A 21755-nucleotide genomic window follows, 5' to 3' on the forward strand; every position below is an offset into this window, starting at 1 on the left:
TAAAATAGGACAAATGGAACAATTTCTGCAATGCCAGTTTTAATAAAGAAGTGTCTGGGGGAAAGGAATGGGCAGAAGTGCAAGTAAAATTGCGAGAGGAGTGTTAGATTGTGCACAGCAGTTGTATTGCTACAGGTAATACCATGCTCTGTGTGCTGCCATCTTTCCACACTGCTTAGTTTTATGGGATAAACTGAATTCCGTGTAACCGAGCCATCAGTCTTCAGTCAAGTCACTGCCTTTCCAGGCAGTTATATTTTTCAAAAGTCCTAAGGAGAAGCCTCTACAGTTGCGGAGGGGATATATGTTGTTTCAGGAGCAGCATAGAATTGATGAAGCTGCGTTTCCTTTGGTTTTGTACCCTTTCCCACATGTGGCTCCAGTAGCCCCATCTTACCCCCAGTTTCCCAGATGAGCACCCTCATCAGGAGCCATCAGTTCGTGCTGTGACTGCTATGGAGCACTGCATGTCCACACTGGCAGGCCAACCACCGATGGATCAGAGCCTCATTCCCCTCTCCATGCCTCTTTTACCTGAACAGAGATTTGTCACAGAACTCTTAGGAACTTCCCAGGCCCATCTCTGAAACTCCAGCCCTTCTTTGGTTATTTCAAAGTCTTGGTAGAGGGTGGGATACTACACTGCTCCATTAGCATATTTTCCTAGGAAAAAAGATAAATTACTATGATTTTTTCAGTTATTTTCCACATTTTCCATGTGGGCAAGTTATCAGATTATTGGGTTTATTGTACTTGCCAATGTATAACATATATATGTGATTTTCATGGGGTGAAAGTTGACATTGCTTCTTCTATCTGGTAAATATTTTTAATTAAGCTTCATTTAACCATACACATTTAAAAATTTCTGTGTGACACAATAATAGACTTGAGAGAAGGCCTTTTGCTTAATTCTTTAGGTATCTTTAGAAACTGAAACCCAGGAGGTTCCCTCTAAATATCAGGAAATGCTTTTTCACTGTGAGGGTGTCTGAATACCGGCACAGGTTGCCTAGGGAGGTTGTGGAGATACTGAAAAGCCATCTGGACATGGTCCCAGGCAACCAGCTCTAGGTGGGCCTGCTTAAGGGCCCTGCTTGACCAGATGACCTCCAGAAGTCCCTGCGGATCTCATCCATTCTGTGGTTCTGTGAAATTTCATTTTTCTACAGAGATGTTCATGTCATTGCAGGAATTCAGAGATATTCTCCTGCTGCACAAGCTAACTTCACATCACAAGAGTCAAGGACACCCATGATGTTTTCAGTTTTTAAACTCAAGAGTGCAGGAACATTGGGGAGCTTTTTTCTGTTTACTTTTAGTCTCCTTTTGCTGTGCAAAATTGATGTAGCTAAAATTGAAGATACAAATTGAAATTGGCATTTTCTTCCAAGATAAACCCTTACCAAAGACTGAGGTATAATTAGTTTGGAAAATGAATACCACAGTTTATTTCTGGACAGCTAGAATTTGGTTAGGTTAATGGGACCAGTTGTTGAAATCTGTTGGTCTCACCATGTTTCTTAATGAACTCCACTAATTTATGCCAGTGGAAGAGCTTATGAATTTACACCACTGTTATTTAAATGGGGAACACACACATATACTCTGGGTCAGTCTGCTTGTTTCCAATACTGCTTCTTGAACTCTGTCAGGCTTGGTGCTGTGACCACTTCCCTGGGGAACCTGTTCAAGTGCCCAATCACCCTCTGGGTGAAGACCTTTTTTCTAATAACCAACCTAAAACTCCCCTGACACAACTTCAGGCCATTCCTTGGCATCCTGCCACTGGTCACCACAGAGAAGAGATCAGTACCTGCCCCTCCTGTTCCTCTCATGAGGAAGTTTTAGACTGCAATGAGGTCTCCCCTCCGTCTCCTCCAGGCTGAACAGACCAAGTGGCCTCAGCTGCTCCTCATATGGCTTCTCCTCAGGGCCCTTCACCATCTTCGTTGTCCTTCTTTGGATGCTCTCTAATAGCTTAAATATCTTTCCTTAATATCTTTTAGTATTGTGGTGCCCTCCCTCAACTGGCTGGCGATGCTTTACCTGATGCCTCCCAGGACATGGTTGGCCCTCCTGGCTGCCAGGGCACTGCTGACTCATATTAAACTTGCCATCCACCAGAACCCCCAGGTCCCTTTCCATGGCACTGCTTTCCAGCATCTCATTCCCCAGTCTATGAACATCCAGGGTTGCCCCATCCCAGGTGCAGAATCTGGCACTTTCCCTTGTTGAACTTCACGCGGTTGGTGACTGCCCAGTCCTCTGATTTGCTGAGGTCTCTCTGCAGGACCTCCCTGCCTTTGAGGGAGTCAACAGCTCCTCCCAGTTTTGTGGCGTCTGCAAACTTGCTTAGTATCCCTTCCGGTCCTGCATCCAAGTCATTTATGAAGATGTTGAAGAGCACAGGGCCCAAGATGGAGCCCTGCGGAACCCCACTAGGGACAGGTTGCCAGTCTGATGTTCCCCCATTCACTGTTACCCTCTGTGCTCGACCCATGAGCCAATTGCTCACCCATCACATGTTGTGTTTATCCAGCTGTGTGATGGACATTTTGTCCAGAAGGATCATGTGAGAAACAGTATTGAAAGCTTTACTGAAATCCAAAAAGATTACATCAACTGGCTTTCCTTGATCAACTAGGTGGGTTGTGTTATCATAAAATGAAATCAGGTTTAATAAGCTGAGTTTTCCTCTCATGAAGCTGTTTTGGCTGTGACCAATGACTGGATTGTCTTTCAGGTGTTTTTCAGTACTTCCTAGGATAATCTCTATAACTTTACATGCACTGAAGTGAGACTGACAGGCCTGTGGTTTCCAGGGTCCTTCTTGCCCTTCTTGAAAATCAGGACAACATTCACCAGCTTCCAGTCAGCTGGGACCTCTTGGGATTCCCAGGACTGCTCAAAAATCATTGAGAGAGGTTTTGTGATGACATCAGCCAGCTCTTTGAGGATTCTGGGATGAATCCCTTCAGGCCCCATAGATTTGTAGGGATTCAGCTAGAACAGCGGATCCTGCACAATTTCAAGGTCGACTGGGAGTTGATCATTCTCACAGTCGTGTGCAATGCCTGAACTACAGCAACAGCAAACTTGGAGAACATACAGGGGTGACTCATCTCTGTGTGCTGTCAACTGAGCAACCTATGTCTGACTGGTACAGTATAGTACAAACCTGGGCCATTGAACTTTCCACATGGGGCATGGCTGACCCCTTCTCAACATCTGTACAGTTAGAAAGTGTTTCAATGGCCTAAGCTTCTGTGTGGTAGTAATCTTTATCAAGAATAGTCTTTTCTTTTGTCATAGAACAGGAAGTGAGATGCAAATGGGGGAAAAAAAGGCAAGACACATACAGACATTCAAGAGGCAGTCAGAAAATTATAGAAGCATTATGCAGTAAATAAAAGTATAATTAGGAAAATTAACATGCAAAACAGTTTGTGCTATATAGTCTAAAGCCTTCCTGATACTCTGAGCAATGTCGCAAAGGGAGTAGCTTGAGTCATATCAACAGGTAAACTAGGTAGGGAGAAGAAGAAACTTGCTTTAATAGTAAGCAGAGTACTTGTGACTTGATGTCAGCTGGGAGTTTCAGTTGGGGCAGATACTTGAGAACTGTTCTGTGCTAGCCTCCCACTGTCCTTCTTGGAAGCAATGCAGTCAACCTGCCAAGCGGCTTCCAAGCGTCTCTTTGGTGGAGTGATCCATGCAACAGAATTGAGACTCAAAACAGGTACTGCCTAAAAGTACTTCAAGTGATGTAGCTTTATTCACTTAGTCAAAACTAATTATTCCTTTCATTTATTTTAGATACTGAGTGTATTTTGGAGCCTCTGTCTCTGCCAGAAAGTCCAGGTGGTGTTGATGCTGTAGAAAGTTCTCCCTGCGTGCCTTGCATTTTCTGCAAAGAGTGCTATCTTTTAGCAGAACAAAACCAGCTCCTGAAGCACATGATTATTGAACACAAGCTTGTCATAGCAGATATGAAACTGGTTGCAGATTTTAGAAGGTAAGTGTTATATCATTTAAAATGAGCGTGTATGTGTGCAGATGTTATGGAAAGCTCCGGAAAAGTAGAGATCATCTTTTTTAAAAAACATTGTGAGAAGATATCTGTTACCTTTTTTTATAAGCTCTTTGCTGCTGGGCTGTAAGGTTGTTTTCCCATTACCTTCCAAGTCCCCAGCCCTTAGATGTTTCTGGAACTAAAAGACTCAATTTTAGAATGCATGGCAATTCCTTTGTTAGACATTCTTTGACGTATCCTACGGACTTCTCAGATCCTGTCACTAATCAACAAGTTGTATGCAAACTAGAAAGCTGTCTTTTTAGTAAAGCGCAATCCAGACAATCAGTTCTCCTAATTTGGAGTTTTATTTGTATAGGACAAGACTATATCTACCACTGTTTAATGTCTTAAAGCTGTGTGTTGTACACAGAAGCTACTCAGTACAGGATCTCTCACAGTCTGGGATGAAATTAATTTGTACTATTTTAAGGTTGCCAGTATTTCCCCATTGAAATCACATTTAATCCTTAACTTTACAGTACTGTGATCTACATACAACTGTGACTCCTTCTACAGCTGTGTCATTGATCATCTCAGCAGGGTCACATTTGGCTTTCTCTCTCTTAACTTCCTCCAGTAGCTGGCAGGGCCCCAGCTGGCTTGTAACTTCAGAGACCAGACACTTGCTTGACATTTTGCTTTCACCCACAGTAAGGAAGGCTAGACAGTACCTGCCAGTCTGTAGCTAGTTCTGTTGCAGTGTTTAAATTTTAGCTGGATAATTTCTCAACTAAAATGAGTTTTCTAGTAGGTTGTCTGTTATTAGTTACTCAAAGCCAGTAACTTGTGTCTATCAAGATGCAGAAAAAAGAAACAATACAATGTAGTTTAGGAAGAGAAATGTAAGCCATATAAATCTGTAATCACATGTTTGAGCTTAACATTGCTTAAAATTGAAAACCGATAGTTGTTTTTGTTCGCTTTTGTGCTGAAAGCAGACAGAAGAAGAATGTACTGTTCTTTGGAGATAATACTAATATCTTCAGGTAAATAAAGGAATCAGAGCAGCTCAGTCATGCACAGCCAGTCTAAGTGTGCTTGAGGGAATTATTTTGCATTAATAGAAATGTATTTTAAAATCACCTTTTCAAGAAAATGCCCATTTAGATTCTTTTTCTGCTAACGCAATTGGAAGGTAGCCAGATCTTATAGTAAGGGGCCCCAGAATGTGTTGTTACTCTGAACTGTGCTTTCTCTAATTTGCTGTATCAGTAAAATAGTCTAATACTATGCACAAAAAAGCAAGTATATTCTGAAGTGTTGAACTGAGGTGTGGAAAATACAGGGAATCAACTCGTAAAACATAATATTATTTTTATACCTAGCAATGAGTTACAGCCAGTCTTAGGAACACATTTCTTGACAGAACTGCAAGAAGTGGATGATCCAGAAAAGACCAGTACTAATGGAAAACTTCTTTCTTTTTTTTTTTTTTGACTTTGAAGAATAAAGAGAAGTTGGCACAAAGGCAAGGGGAAGAGATAAGGGGAATAAGCTTCTGCTGCATGACTAAACATGATCACTCATTCTGTCTCCCTGGAAGTATGACAAGGCATTGGTTTTATTTGGTCATTGATTATTTGGGTTAAGTCTTATGATGTGAAATCCCGTAACAGTAATTTTCTTGGCACAGGCAGTTATGGTTAGGTGAGTTTGTACCAGTGTTCATTTCTCTCAGTGCAGGGGACAGACATTTAGTAAATGAGCTCTTGAAATTTCTTCATTTGCACACTTAAGTCCTAAAAGCTTGAGGATGGCTTATTCTGGAAGACTTACTGTTCTGTGTAGCAGCAAGACTGTTTCAATGTGCATTATAAACAGTGGAGTGGGCAGGGGAACAATGAAACACTCACCTCTCAGTTACTGACATTTAATGATGCTGCTGAATGAGCTTCAGCCACACATTCTGGCTTCAGTGTGCTTAGCTGTCTGCTGTACCAGAGGTTAGTCCTCTCAGTGGCACAATTAGCAGAAACAAGTATGTGCTGATTCCTTGACTGCTGCAGTTGAAGTCCTCATATATATCAAAATAGATGATAAATAGAAGTAATGTGAGCCGCCATGGAATGTGATAGCTACGGCAAGTGAACTTATAGATTGTACAAGTATTAGAAGCTGCAACTATTTAGAAATGCCCTCATAATAATAATATCTGATTTTTGAATTATTATTTTTCTAATTTGATGGCACATAATAAGAAGCTATCATAGTATAATTAGCCTTTACCTTTCCAGCTCTCCCATGATTTATATTATACATGAGTCATAAGTATAAATATAAGCAAGTACTTAAGCATTTTCAGATTATTTTTAATAGTAAAATTTCAAATAATTAGCACAAGGATTGCTTCGTTCCCTTCATCTCATGTAAGTGAAGTGATGATTTCTTCTTGATTACACAGTAGTGTTATAAGGGTGACATGGTTTGAAGCTGGCTCCCTGCCAAGTCTCCAAACCTTACCAAGTAGCTTCCTAGTTCAGTGGAAATCTAGTCTCAGTTGGGGTCTGTTGGTGCAGCTGTCATACAAACAATGGTAGTACAGAATGTTTTTAAACAACTGTAGTTGATGGGTTAAACCTTCAAGATGTGTTTAGGGTTTTTCTTATTCTGTCTGCTATCCCACCCCCAGGTGTTCAGGGACTTCATTTTTCTGTCTTTCTAGTTGTCTGCCAAGCTACAGCTTTCAGTGTAACTCCACAGGAGACCTACCAAAACCTCACTTTTGTCAAGTTGGTGTTTTTACTGAGTTTCAGATTCCTGACTGTATCTTGCATAACGCAGAGCAGAATATTTTGGGAATTTGACAGTACTCTGTAGTATATCTTTTCAGTAAAGATGCATCTGAGTGGCACTTGTGTCTAAAGATGGGAATAGGTCACAGTGTTTATGCAAAGCTTCGTGCAAATCTGCTTATTGAGTTCTTCACTCTGACAGCGTGGTTTAAGGGAAACCAAATTAATTTCATAAAATTGAAAACTAATATAAAGGAAGCAAAAACAGAGACAAGAGTTAAAAAAATAATCATAAAACACTTAGGAATTTAGAGAATGGAAAAAACAAGAGCTCATCAACTGTTTATTGAACATTTTGGTGTTTCCTTTTTCACTGATCATCTCCCTCTTATTTTTAAAGCTACATCTTGTACTGGAAGAGAAGGTTTGCAGAACAGCCTATCACAGACTTTTGTAGTGTGATAAGAACAAATTCAAAAGCACCATTAGGTAAGTGTGCTGCTTGCTTGCTCTCTGATGGCCAGATCATGTGATAATTTCTGGCATATACTGCTGCTTTGATGAGCCAAGTGTGTCTGACACTAAATCAGAAAACCACAGAAGTAATGTTTAACTCTTAAACACGTATCTAAACTTACCTTTACCGAGGTTTATAGCACGTGCTTCAGCACTGTGCTAAGTGAGGATGAGCTCAATACATGCCTAAGAGCATGTATTGACATGCATGCCTTAGGGCATGCATTACCTTGACATGCATGCCTTAGGGCCCATTGCATGTCAAGGTATAGAAGTAATGCCACTTACATCATGACTGGGGAAGTGTCAGTACCCACTGCATAAATAACTGGTGACAATCCTTCAAGAAATTATGAGAAACATTCCCAGTGCCTTTTCTGACTTCGCCCTGTCCACCATCCCCACTGATGCTGCTAACTCTTCCTGGACATCAAGGCCACAGTCACCCTTCCCTTCCCCTGCCATGGTGCTTACTGCCCTGAGGGTATTAGGAGACAATATCTTCATGGAAGGGGTACAAAAACTGCAATTCTCTGGGCTCCAACACAAGACCAAAGACCATACTTCATCATTCTGCTGTGTTGGCATGGTGGAACATTCCATCATGAAGACAGTGTTGACTGTATGAAGGAAGTGTTTCTCTCAGAAGTAGTTGATGCATTACTTTATCTTCCCTTTTCTAACATATTAATATAGTTTACCTAAAAGCAAATAAGAATATTAGGGCTTTTCTGCTTCTTTCATGCTCCATGGTGACCTTAAAAGAGAGGAAGCAAGGCACGCAACTGGTGGCCAAAGTGTGTTGGAGGTGAAAACTGAGTACAAAATGGCTGAAAGTAATTTTTTTTTAATTAGTCAAAATAATTTTAAGAAAAGTAGTCCTACAAAACATGAAAATCACGCAAAAAAATCATAATTCTGTTTCTCTTATATATGTATGTTTTTGCTTCTGAAATTGTAATACTTACCATTCAGTTTGAAAATTGCAAATCAAGCACCTGAACACCAGAACTATAAAATATCCGCGACCCTTCCAGAGAACAATGAGAATACTTTGTTGTTTGTTTGTTAACAAATTTTTTCATTTTAGTGGACACCTCCTTCCAATTTGATAGCTTAGAAATCAAGGTGTTTGTCTTACTTGAAACAAGCTTTCTGTGTGAAAAGATGGGAAAGGATAAAATTCCATCAAGCTTAAAATTGTAAAAGACTTAATAATGGAGGTTTCAGTTCACCAACCACTTAACCCTTTGTCCTGGTTCTGGCCTAGATCAGTGGGAAGGGGCATGGCCAAGACATTATGTTATTCAATATCACCTTATGTCATTGCCAGGGACTGGGAAAAAGGGACTTGCTCTCTCACTTCTAAGAAGAAGGGCGTTCCTTTCCGGTCGGGGGAAAGTGTGGTGTAGTGGGAAGAGCCGTTTGGTACTGTGTCGAGGGCTTTCTAAAACTGTTTCTTTGTCTTATACCTTTTGCTACTAATATTGTTGTTGTTACTGTTGGTTTTCTTATCTCGTTGCTGTTTCCAGTAGGTTGTTCTTATCTCAGCCCATGATCTTTGCCTTTTGTGCCTCCAGCTAGAAGGGGACAGAAGAGAGTGGTGGCATGGTTTTCTTTTAGTGTGACTATGACACCCTTTGATTAATAAATGAGTAACTTTCAAATGCAAATTGGTTTTGTACTTTTTTGTATTTTCTTACATGCTGAGTCACTTTAATGTAATTCATTTGAATCAGACTTGTCTTATTAAATTGGATATGACCATAAATAGTAAAAAGATTAGTAAACACAAAATATGTATAAAACATATAAGTAGAAATGTAAATTAGGCAAATCTCAATGCACGTTACTAAACAGTTGTTGTGCATATCTGCAGATGTAGAAAGATCTGATGGTAAAAAGTGATGTAATAGGTCAGAGCAAGGGGAGGATAAACCAAATAATGATAGCTACTGAAAACTGGCAATTACTTAGGGAAATAACTGAAAATCTCACATGCAAGATAAAATTAAAGGTCATTTCAAGAGGTGTTTATTTCATGCTGACTTTAATCTGTAATCAATATAAATGATAATTGTTTTATATCTCCAGAAGAACCATCATAAAAATTAATAAAGCTGTTAGTGAAGAAAAGCTATACAAGACTTTTATCTTTATACTACAATATAAATATGTATATAGAAATATTTAAGCATGTTTCATTAAATTATGAAATTCAAAAAACTGACTTTTCTAGATTAAAAATCATAGTCTTACGTTCTTAACACATTCCAGAGGTTTAGCAAACCCCTCCAGAGGTTTAGCAAATTATGTGTCAGAAATATTCAAAGCAGCTGCAACTTCCCATTCCTTACTTACACTTTCTAATCTCTTAACAGAAGAACAGGACAATTATTTTCTTTTATGTGATGTTTTACCAGAAGACAGGATACTTAGAGAACAGCTTCAGCAAAAAAGACTGGTAAGAAACTACTGTTGTTTCATTTTTTAAGGTAAACAGTCCAATAGAGTAATATATGGTAACTTAGTAGGCATTTTGAAGTGAAATCATTTTTTGCTAGACTGCAAAATTCTGATTTTTTTTAAAGCTCATTTCCCTAGCTGTTGCACAAACATACAGAAAGCCCCTGTTTATAGATTTTTCCTTGGAATAAATTTGCAGGTTGTGTGTCAGTATTTCACACAACTGGAAAATAAGCCCAGAGCACTGAAAAAGTCTGAGTGTGCTGAAGATTTTTCTTCTTGCAAGGATCTGCAATGCATTGACACACTATCTGTCGTATAATAGTATACATCTGGGGAAATTAGCAAAATAAAACTCAGCGTGCAATACTGTGAAAAGGGAAAGTGATACATATTTACAAAATCTTCAAGCAAGTTTTTCATGTGCATTCACATTCTCTTTCCCATAGTTCATTAATTCACACTCTCATACTCACAAGCACCATAGTGGATGAGTGGAGGAAGCCTGGCAGTATTGTTTCTGTAAGATGCAAAGGACAAGAAATGCCAGCTGTTGAGCCCACATGAACCACTCTGGTTCTTCTTGCCCAGTGATGGAAACCCAGTACTTTGGACAGACCTTGCTTAACTTTTAGGCGTCGTCAGTTCTGAATAGGTGGTCCTTCAAGTTAAGCTCTTGCCAACCAGCTTCCAGGAGTCCTAGTCCAGGTTGTTGACCAGTGGGGTTTTTTGTTTGTTTGTTTGTTTGAAATACACATCTGGAGTCTGATTTTGCTGTTGGGCTAATTTAAAAATCAATGTTATGTGATACATAGCAGCCTTGTTGACAGTCTCCCCGTGTTAGGATGCAGGGTCTTCTGCTGGCAAGTCATGTGTACTGTGAGGTGTTAGAGTGCAGGCCTTATAGTCTTTACATAAATAAATTCCTCAGTTTACTACTGGCAGCTATGTCCTGGGAATTGGTAACACAGGCCTTTTAACCCTTCATTATGCTGTTTCTTCTGGTATATTACAATTTTTTATATACACAGCATGCAACTAAAGACACCTTAAATGATAAGCATTGAGAATGAAGGAGAAACTTACAAAACCCAAATTCCAGTCCTCAGGAAAGTTGGGATTGGCAGGCAAAAATCCAGTCAGTTCAACTATTCTGAGAGTGTTACTTCAGTTTGCTGGCTAAAGTAATATTCTTCAGCTCATTACACATGACTAGTGAATCCCCAGAACTGGAGAAGTATGTATAAGTCTTACACAGCTTTCCATAGAATCCCAGCTCCTGCAAAGAAGAAATGTGGTAGTTCTGCCACCAGGGATTTCCCACAGAGTTGGAGTTGCCTTAGCTGAAATTTGCATTCCTGTGTAGGTTTGTTGTATTGGCATGGAAAACAGCTGAGGGGATCATGCCTACCGTGCTTCTCTTCCAGTTTATCCTGAGAGGTGTCATCCAGGATTAGTAAAAAAGGTTTATCAGTATCTTATCCATGACAGCAGCTAAGTGTCTGTAGTATTTGCCCTCTTCTGATCTAGTGGTGATTCTTTCCCAAAATATTCACCTAGGCTCCTGCAATTGACAGCTCAAGAATTTCCTAATTCAGCAACATGAACGAACTCTGAACCCACACGAACTTCCAGGATTCCCAGCTACCTGCAGTAGTGAGTTGCATGGCTTAACTACACAGTGGGAGAGAACCGTTTGTTTGGTCCTTTTGAACCTGTCATGTCACACCTGGCTGGTTTTTGTATAAGAGATAGTGAACAGTTTGTCCTTAGTCTCATCCAAACCATTCCTGATTTGTCTCCTGATCTACCTCACATAATATCTTTAATTAATCCTGTGCTGGAGTGCACACTTATGGCAAAGAAGGACAACAGCAACCTGGGCTGTATTAGGATGAGTGTTGCCATCCAGTCAAGGAAGATGATCCTTCCCCTCTACTCAGCACTACCGAGACCACATCTGGAGTGCTGGGTCCAGTGCAGGGCTCCCCAGCACAGGAAAGATATGGACTTAGTTGAGCAACTCCAGTGCGGGGTCACAAAGACTCTTAAGGGACTGCCACATCCTTCATACAAGGAGAGGCCGAGAGAACTTGAACTGTTAAGTCTGCAAGACAAAGCTCAGGGGAGAACTTAGTGATGTATATAAATCCTTGATGGGAACAAAGAAGAGGGAGTCAGATTTTTCTCAGTGATGCCCACCAACAGGACAAGAGGCAATGGGCATGAATTAAAAATCAGGAAATTCCCTTTGAAAACAAAAAAACCCACTTTTTTACTGTCAGGGTGGTCAAATACTAGAACAAGATGCCCTGAGAGGTTGTAGACTCTTCATCTGTGGAGAGAGTCAAAACACATTTCTGGGTTACAAGCTGAAGTTGACCTTGTTTGGACATGGGGCTTACACTTCTTACTCTCATGAGGTCCTTTGCAATCTCAATGATTTGGTGATTTGAGGTTGAGGATGTTGTCTATTTGGTGGTTCTTCATTATGCCTCATTGTTACACTTCTCTGTATCTTTTCCAGTTTCCTACAGTCCCTTTGGGTTTATGAGAGACATCTTGAATATTGTATGTGGGCATGCAGTGTCATAATGATGTTCATTTCCCAAGCATATATCGTGTTGTTTGTGGCTTTGAGGAAGGAAAGAGGGTTGTGATTGAGCATGCAGCTGATGTTTTCATAAAATTGTCTATTATAATAGCTCCTGGCTGCTACAAATTGGACTGTTCTTTCTTTTTTTTTTTAGAGGGCATTTGTTTCTGATTTTGTGGTGTTTTGTGCTCTACAGTTCTAATGCACCACTTTGATTTATGAAGGCCTGTTCCGACTAGGCCTTCTCTCCACTGCCATTGTCATGGGTGTGTAGAGTCTGTTGGCTGGTGAGCAATCTCATCTCCTCTGCAAATAGACTTTGACTCTCCTCAAACTCAGGAAAGAGTGGAGGATTTAGCCCAAAGCAAGTGCTGGTTTTGTTTACAGAGTAATTAAGTTAGAAAAGAAAGAGATATACATTCTTATTTTGGTGTGAAATAGTTTGCAGTTATCACTGTTTTCAGTATCGGAATTCTGTTTTTACAGAAGGATTTTGTGAAATCAAGCTGCAGCTGTAGCTGGGGCTAATGGAGTCACTACTTTAGTTACAGCAATAATTTCCTTTTGCTGCAATCTGAGCATTGACTTGCAAGTTAAATAGTTATTTTGCTTTGCAAAGCCTTTTACCTCCAGACAAGTCCAGCAATTAAGAGTGAGCTGGCAAATGGGCTTGTGTGTTTCATAGAATAAAGACCAGAACTACTTTTGGTGATTTTTCTGCAGCCTTTGAATCCTTACTGCTGTCTCCAACAGTAAGCCCAAACAAGGACAAATGTTGTCTTTAAAATGTGCTGGCTGAAGCATTTCATTTTGCAGTTTTGAAACACCACTTTAGGAATATTTCAGGCTGTATTGCAGCAGGGGAGCTAGCCAAGGTGGATGTCATGCAGAGACATTATGGTGACTGAGATGTATTGAGAGAGTCCAAGGAATGAGCCTGAACTAGGTTAGAGAGTGCAGCTTGCTGAAATAGCTGACAAGACTATGTAATACAAAACAGACACAGTCTTTTGGAAAAAAACAGTCTTGACAAAGAATTCATAGTTGTGAAGCAGTACCAGGCAAGGAAGTCCTGGCAGCAAAACTTGAGATACTTGGAGGGGCAGTGTCAGTATAAGCCACTTGGGCTTTTCGTTAAGATTTGTCTTAAAAAGGTAAAACCCCCAAACCCATTTTTTGAAAATAACATACTTCCTACAACAGCACTGACCATGTCTTTCTGTCATGTTTACCTGTCATCTGACTGGTAGTTTTAGGTGAAGAGGCTACTCTTCCTCCCAATAAATAAAGACCCTGAAGAGGAGCCTTCACCAAGACTGCAGGCTATACAATCTTCTCGGGAAGACCTGTTCATATGGTCCCAAGTTTGTCACCATCTTAAGCTGAGACAAGGTTGAGGTTGAGGCTGTGCACTGGACGGGATGGAGATGTTAGCCTGATTTAGTTTAATGCAACATCAGAAGTAGCTAGTAATGTCAGCGTGTTAATACCTCCTTCTGACATTCTATAGGTCCTTCTTTGCCTCTGTTTGGTATCTAATTGCTTTTCTCTAACACTGTGGAATCTGGCCCATCCTTTATGGGTTTATGAAGACTTGTCACGCTGAAGGTCAGAAATAGTTTTATCTAATTCCATAATGACTGTTGAGTAAATTCTGTCAGATCTGAATATGTATAACATCTAGCTTTTAATTCCTTCTTACCCTTTGCTGATCTTGGTTCTCTGTTTCTTTTGTTTTAAATGCATTTTATAAACAGTTGTGACCTAATTAACCTTCCTACAAAGTCTGAAGCCCTGAATATTGCAAACATTCTTCTTTGTCTGTGTTTGGTCTCTTCCTACATTGGACCTTTGCTGTTCTTTGCTGTTTATTTCTAATGTATTTGGGGGTGGGGAGAGGTATTTTTTTCCTATTTTATTTTACTGTATTAGCCTCTCCATCTTCTTTTCATTGTCTTAGTTCAAACAAGACAATGCTGCTTCAGCTTGGCAGCCTGTGGTACGTGTCTACTGTAATTTCAGCCCTCTTTTTCTTTTCATACATCTTCACACAGTTAGTTTTCAGTCATATCATGAAACACTTTCTCCCTTTTTTTAAATGACTCATCTTCCTGAACAAGCTGTAAGAATGTCTTCTACATCAGTGTCACAGTACCCTTCAGAGTGCAGTCATCTGACCTGTCATTGATTACAGCTTTATCAGGTGCAGTTTCTAGCCTGTATCACTTCAGTAGCTGAGTCAGCTCAAGAAGAGGAGCAGTAGGGAAGAGAAGAAGAACCTAAGAGCAAGTGGGACATACCGCTAAGGGGGGAACAATCCCTTATAGCCATCCCAGTTAGTAATTCCCACATTCATTTTGAACCCACACTCTGTGGAATAGGTTAGAATCAAGGATAAGGTACAGAAAAAAAAAGAAGAAAAAACAAAAAAACACATTTTCCATATTCCTAAGAGGCAACTTGCCATACAAAACAAGAGTTGGGAAAATGGACTTCAAATGTTTCACAGTAAATTTATAACACTTGTATTACAATTCTGAGATTTTTGCTAATTTATTATAATGCCAGTTAAGTTATAGTTTGGTCTTTTTACTTATTTGGTCTGTCTAGGATCTGTGGTTCAGATTGGTTTTCTTCTTACATCCTCTCACTGCTCCCAGCCATTTTCTTCCCAACTTCCTTTTTTTCCAGTCAACCACAACTCCTATTTCTCTATAGGTTTTTTGTTGCTGTCCTTTGAAACCTAGTTTAAAGTATCCCCTCTTAGCTGACAAGCTGATGTCTTAAGATGCTCTTTCATATCTTTGTCAGGGGGCTCATTTAGGTAGCCATATGATGTTATTCTTAAATACTTTTTGTGTTGGCATTGTTTCCATAGCAATATATTCCTCTCCAGAACATGTTGATCTATGCCTGTGCTTTGAACTCAACCAGAAAGAATGGGGAAGATGCTACTCATTCCTTTTCCTACTTCATCCTTGTTGACAAAGTTTTATGGTTACATCTTATCTAAATAATTAGTAAAAAGCCAGGAATGCCCTTTTGGGTGATCAGCATGTACTCAGTTTCATCACTAGCTAGACAATATCACTTGGATGGCAGCAGGTTACTGCTCCACTGCTTTCCACTCTTCTTTGTCCTAGAAGTAGGCCTCTAATGCCATCATCCTTCATTGCTTAATGACTAGTCTTGGGCATGCTGTTGATCTGTCTGTGTAGCCATCAGGTCTTCATTTATAATATTCCTAAACTATTGGCTTTTCATATTCGCTGGAGGAGAGTAAAATGTGCACAAAGTAGTCAGGAGACACATGTACATTGCATGGTGTGACATCTGGCTTCAAAAGTGTTGAGTGTCCTCCAGACTGGATGTCTTATTCTGACGAATTCTTAGTATTTCCCTGCACCTTACAGCTAAGCTTCTTTCATGAAGGACTTCTCCAGCAGGCATTTTGATAATATTAAAGAAAAGGCATTCTTCTTGAAATAACATATGAGAGGACATGATAATGATTACAGAATTAAAGTGGGGGTTTTTTCTGTACACAAGAGGCAAGAGAATACTGTTTGAAGTGGGCAAGCTGAATATAGTGATCAATAAGAAGAGAAGCTGAATACATATGTTAGGAGAAAGTTACTGATATACAGATAAGATTGCAGGTCTTTACAGGGACATGAAGTTTCTGATACCATGACTGTTCATAACTATTTTTCCTATTTAGCAGCTACAAGCACTATCTAAAGTTCATCAGTCAGTCTTTGAGAAAACTGTAGACACAAAACCAAGTTGTCTTACTCCAAAAGTACTTCATCCTAATAAATATATATATAATTGTGTATGTAATTGTCAAATAATTTGGTTGGCAAGGTTTTAGAGACAGTAGTGCATCTCAGGTGTCACCAATCCTAATCTTTGTCTGAGTGTACTGTGGTGGTTTGTTTTATTGCCAGTGTACAAACAGCTTATTCTTGTGATCTGTCAGCATGATTTTTTGTTCTGTTTTGTTCTTAAACCAGAATCTGTTTCACTTGCTTTCTTTGCCTACAACATTAGCTAGTTTCTGTGAGCATTTAGCAGGGAAATGTATCTCTTATCTAAATTGGAAGAAACTATAGATACATACTGTGTGTTTGACAGATCACCTAGGAGAGCGTGATAGAAATACATGGTCATATTGTGAAGTCTCTGTCTTATATTATTTAGATCCAAATTCTCACCAATATTGCTGTCTCTGGTAGTAGGTTATTTCCCAGACAGACACTCCAATTTTAGTAGTATTAATGAGTCTGCTATCATAACAGAAGTAATGTGACCTGTGATTGTGCACTCTTCACAACAGTGTGACTGAGTGCTCAGATGTTTGAGTCCTTCACACTGTAACAGTTGTAAAGTTTCCCTGTCAAAAGAACATCTTCAGGCAAAATACCTCCTCAGAGAGTATAGCACCATTTATAAAAAGTTTTCACTGGACCTTCTCGTAAGTGATCATTTGTATAACATACTGTCTTTGTAGTTGTTTGACTAGAGAGGGGAGAGAGCAAAGGACCAGAGCTAGCAAGATGGATGCCAAAAAGAACCCCAAACTAAAAATGTTCTTGCCACAATCCAGCAGTACTGAAACACAGTAGTTAAAATTGAGACTACTTGTATGCTTATGGCTTTGGAATAGAAATTTTGCACTTTGCCTTGTTAGGGCATATGGCACAAATTTAGTGCTTATGGCAGAAATCTTTAAAAAAGAAGAAGACACATACTGCTGTTAGCTCTCTTTTACAGACTAACCTCCAGAATCCATTCTCCACTGCACAAGCAGGTTCCTGTACTGAGGAATAAGCTCAGATCTTACTGTAGTCAGAAATTCACTGCGCAATCTTGTCCCAAATTGCATAGTGCAATCTGCTGCTTTCTTAGAACTAGAAAACTACTTTCTACCTTAATTTCTTTTCTCTCATAAGTGCTATGATTATAAAAGAGACAGATTTTGGGGAAAGAAATACCTTTTTTTGTCAGACAACTGATGTAGCTGGAAAAAAACAGGCAAAATTTTGAGAACAAATTCTTCTGTTTAGAATCAAAAGCAGCAAAACTTGTGCTGATTACTAGCTGTGAATGGTTGTTCTATGTCAATGATCCAAGCCATGCATTTAAATAGCTACATAAATTATTTAAGCTACATAAATTCTTTCTGTTGGAAAGAAGGGCAATAGCAGTTACAATATCAGAAAAGTCTTATGTGCCATAAAACCAGCTGTCCTAAGTCCATAGCATTTGGCATTCAGTGGAATTGTTAGTCTTACCTTTTGAAGGCATTTTGTATGTCTTGAATATCTCTTGAGCTATAGACCAGAGATGAAGTAATCATTTAGGGAAAAGTTCTTACTAGCTGCAAGTGTGCCTTTTTCATCTTCTACGGATTATCAGTGTGAATTCTTCCTGATACATAGTACTTAAGTGTTTCTGGATAAAAAGCAGATAATTTCTTCCAAAATATTGCTTCCCAGGAGAGGAACAGGCACTTTTAAAATTCCCCCCTCCTAGGAGAAAGTCAGCTCCTCCTCACAACCTCAAACTAAGCATTATGAATGTGTGGGACATTTTTCTGAAATCCAAGTTACAAATTGTGAAGCAAATTATCAAATTGCTTTTAAAATAGCAGTTTAATGTGCTGGTATATTTAAAGATGATCATCCTGCTTAATTCTTTTATTCATTATGGAAAATCATATATGTGCTTTTTCCTCAAATGACTTCATCTTCTCGTTCTCTGACACTTTGATATGACTCAGGATCCTAAAAAAGTTATGGGAAATTTTCATGGCTGAAATGTTTTGGGTATTTTGTCTTAGTATCAACAATGTATTATTGCTGACCTCCCCAAAAATTTGAAGGAGTTGGAAGTTTGGTGCAAGAATTTAAGTAAATTACTAGTTTCCTGCCTCATAACTTCAGTTTTTGCTTGATTTTCATTATGGGCTGAATGTCTCTGCTCAGAAAAAATCTCAGAAGTTTTATGTAAGTTATTGTAATTGCTGTTCCCGGCAATGAAGTAGAGGGTTGGAAATGTCTACAGGGAAGAAGAGCAGCCCTGTTGCTTCCGCTGTATTTGACTCAAACCAGTGCTTTTAATTCCTCACCTGTGCAAGTATCAGAATTCCTTTCTGGCTTGGAAAGTTTCCGCTAGCAATAAAAAATGCCAATATTAGGTAAAAGTAATGTCTACTCTGGAAAATACTGCGGGGTTAGTCAAAGCTTCCCAGCTGCCCAGCATGCTGGTGTAGAGGGAAATGGGAAGGATGAGGGAGTGGAGCAGTAGCTTCGTCTGTGTGAACACAGTACACTTCTCCTTCCTCCTCAAACATGCCTGAGAGCAGCTGCTCACGAGGGCTTTGGTAATCTGGAGTTAGGCAGCCAAATATTGCAGAACACTTTTTTTCCCTCCTAGTAAATTAAAATCAGTAAGCTACACTGTAATATCATTAATGAAAGGTTGGGAGTGTTTAAACCCTTGCTATCTTTATATTTGAATTGTACACATCTGTTTAGAATGTTTCCAATGTGTTCTACAAAGCACAGAAACACGAAGATGCCTTCAAATTCAAGGTTAGCCCAACAGGGTCAAACATGCTGTTGAGTGGTGAGAGTGGCAGCTACGTGTGCCAGAGAAAGCACTGACATGCTGTGGGATGTTTGCTGCCCACATGGAGCAGACAGATAGTCTTACTTAATTGCATCTCTGCTGAAGGGCTCTGACAAGGTGTGTTACGCTCCATTTATCACCTTCCAGAGTCAACCCTGAAAAATAGGAATACGTATTTCTTTTATTTGATGTTTAGCATAACACAGCAGGACATGAGTGGATAGGGCCTAAAATGTGAGTAGGTGCTGGTGGGCATGATTCCAACATAAAATGTACACCCTGTAGTACAAAAACAAACAAAAGCCCCAGCATCTGTATTTTCAGGGTAACAGACTCTTAGCTGATGTGCAACAGCTACAACTCCCAAGTAGTGTGGTTAAATATGGGCCCTGGAAGGGTCTGTGGCATGGTGCCCCATTTCCCCTGGCAGCACACTCCTGTGCTCTTGACAGGCATCCTTATCACCCCACTGCCCCTCGCTGGGTGCAGAATGCTGTTCTTGTGGAAGAGAAACCGCACATTTATTTGCTCAATGTCAGCCTCCTGCCATCCCTCAGTGGGCAATGGGATGTGGTGTGGTACATCCCACACCAACCCATCCACACTGCAGGACACATTTGGGCCCTTATTGACAATAGCTAAAGCCTTCCTCTTATTTTTTTTAGTGCTGAGGGGATGTGTCTTTCCTTTCTTGTTTCTTTTCCTTCTTTTTTGACATCTATGGAGCTTATCCAACAGGTGTAGTTGAATGTAACTGATGTAGACTACGGACAAATTTGGGTCTTAATCCACATAAAAGAGTTACTAAAGAGGCAGGTGAGAAACGCGAAGTTCCACTGCAGGCTCTAAGGAGATAAAGAGTTTGAGAAAATCCCTTAAGAAATTCAGTCAGGATCCAGAATGTCAGAAAGCAGGCAGAAGCACCTCTAAGTTGCACAAAAATTAAATCCTTTCCCAGTTATCTGTACTTAAAACACAGCTACAGATTAGTATGCTTCTAGGCTGAAAATACACTAAGTTTTAATCCAAATTCTCCCATATCCCAGCTGATTATGACCTTTCTATCTGAAGTGCATAATAATTCCAGTTATAACAACATTGTTCCTGTTACAGCACCAGAGAAAAATCGTCTGCTGCTTGGTTTTACTGTTGTTAGGAAAAGTGCATCAAGTGTTGTAAAGTGTCCGACCTAGCCTGTTGCACTGCTTTAAACAGAACCAGAGTGAAGGCAATCACCTTCTCCTTTTCCTGGGGTTTGGTATGTGCCATGACTTCTTACAGAAACTGCCAGGGCTGTTGTCATAGTCCCATATTATGAAAAAGCCCTCTAGGTTGCCGGCAATTAGCCACATAGAACTGAGTCTATCATTCCACTGCGTGCTAGGTGATTACCCATAAACTTGCTCACTGATACCAGAGGTAAATATGAATCATAAACTTTTATGTTTTATACAGAATTATTTAAACTGCTGCATTACTGTGGATTGTATTGCTTTCCAGGCACCATGCATATAATGTTAGGACAATTTTACTAGAACTTGACTGGAGCACAAACTGCTTTTGAAAAAACTTTTTGTGAGAACCTACACTCAAAAAATACTAACATCTGGTTTGTGTCAACAGCACATTTGAATTTTATGTGTTCATTTTTACCAGTAAAGGTAAAGACATATAATAAGCTTATGTGATGCAATGATTTTATGATTATGGTTTTGTCTGAATAACTGTATCTGTTTCTTTTCATAGAGAGAAATTCTAGAACAGCAACAACAAGAGAGATGTGACACAAGTTTTCATAGTATGTGTATGTTCTGCGATCAAGAATTCACAGGAAACAGGTTTGTTTATTGCCCTATTTACTTTTGGTGTATTTTTTTCATATCTACTCAGCACCTTTGTTTATAGTTTTAGTGTCATCAAACCAGTTACTGCCTAATGGTAGGACTCAGAAGATAGAATTAATTTTAAGGTATAGTTTGAGTATTTTTTTCAACTGCAGTGCCATTTTAAATAGACTCTGTCATTCTGAAACAACTTTTCGTACTACACAGTAAGCTGGACTTGGGAACCAGCTGTTTTAAAGAGAGACGGGTTTTTTGGCAGTTGTTTTAGTGGCAAGGGGACCTGCTTAAGCCAGTATAACTGTTAAAAAATATTTCTATGCAGTTGTACATTTTCCTATTTAAACCTCGCCAAACCAGTGTGAATTTGAATATCAAATGAAAAAGAGGAGAGAAAAATTAGAGTGAGAATGGAGCACTTTGCAGCTATCAGTCAAGCACGAGCAAGGATTGCATTGAGGTGCTTGCTCTAAGGAAACTTTGTGTGGTGGGTTGACCTTGGCTGGACGCCAGGTACACACCCAGCTACTCCATCACTCCCCAGCCGGACAAGGGAGAGAAAATAAGATGGAGAAAAACTCATAGACCGAGATAAGGCAGCTTATTAAAGCAGAAGCAAAAGTTTGCTCACACACAAGCAAAGAGAAAAAAAATTAGGTTTACTCTCTACTTCCCATCAGCAAGCAATGTTCAGCCACTTCCCAGGTAGCAGTGCTTCAACACGTGTAGCACCTGCTCCAGAAGTAAATATAATGAATGCCCCACTCCTTCCTCCTCCTTTCCTTAGCTTCTGTATCTGAGCTGATGTCATATGCTATGGAATATCTCTTTGGTTAATTTCGGTGAGCTGTCCTAGTTGTGTCCCTCCCAGGATCTTGCCCATCTCCAGT

General features: G+C 39.7%; 1 protein-coding gene across 4 annotated transcripts in view; it reads left to right on the top strand.

Moving 5' to 3' along the window:
• ZNF277 (zinc finger protein 277) overlaps window positions 1-21755 on the top strand; it is a 51076-nt gene that overhangs the window by 16407 nt on the left and 12914 nt on the right. For 3 of the 4 annotated variants that reach the window (XM_027665870.1, XM_027665888.1, XM_027665892.1), the window contains exons 2-5: window positions 3820-4018; window positions 7211-7299; window positions 9708-9790; window positions 20771-20862. In XM_027665870.1, coding sequence (XP_027521671.1) covers window positions 3820-4018; window positions 7211-7299; window positions 9708-9790; window positions 20771-20862 — 463 coding nt within the window. The remainder of the gene's footprint in view (window positions 1-3819; window positions 4019-7210; window positions 7300-9707; window positions 9791-20770; window positions 20863-21755) is intronic. The other variant, XM_027665881.1, reaches the window with a different exon arrangement.

The sequence above is a fragment of the Corapipo altera genome, unplaced genomic scaffold (genome assembly GCF_003945725.1).
Source record: "Corapipo altera isolate COAL_440 unplaced genomic scaffold, ASM394572v1 1, whole genome shotgun sequence".
Taxonomy (NCBI): domain Eukaryota; kingdom Metazoa; phylum Chordata; class Aves; order Passeriformes; family Pipridae; genus Corapipo; species Corapipo altera.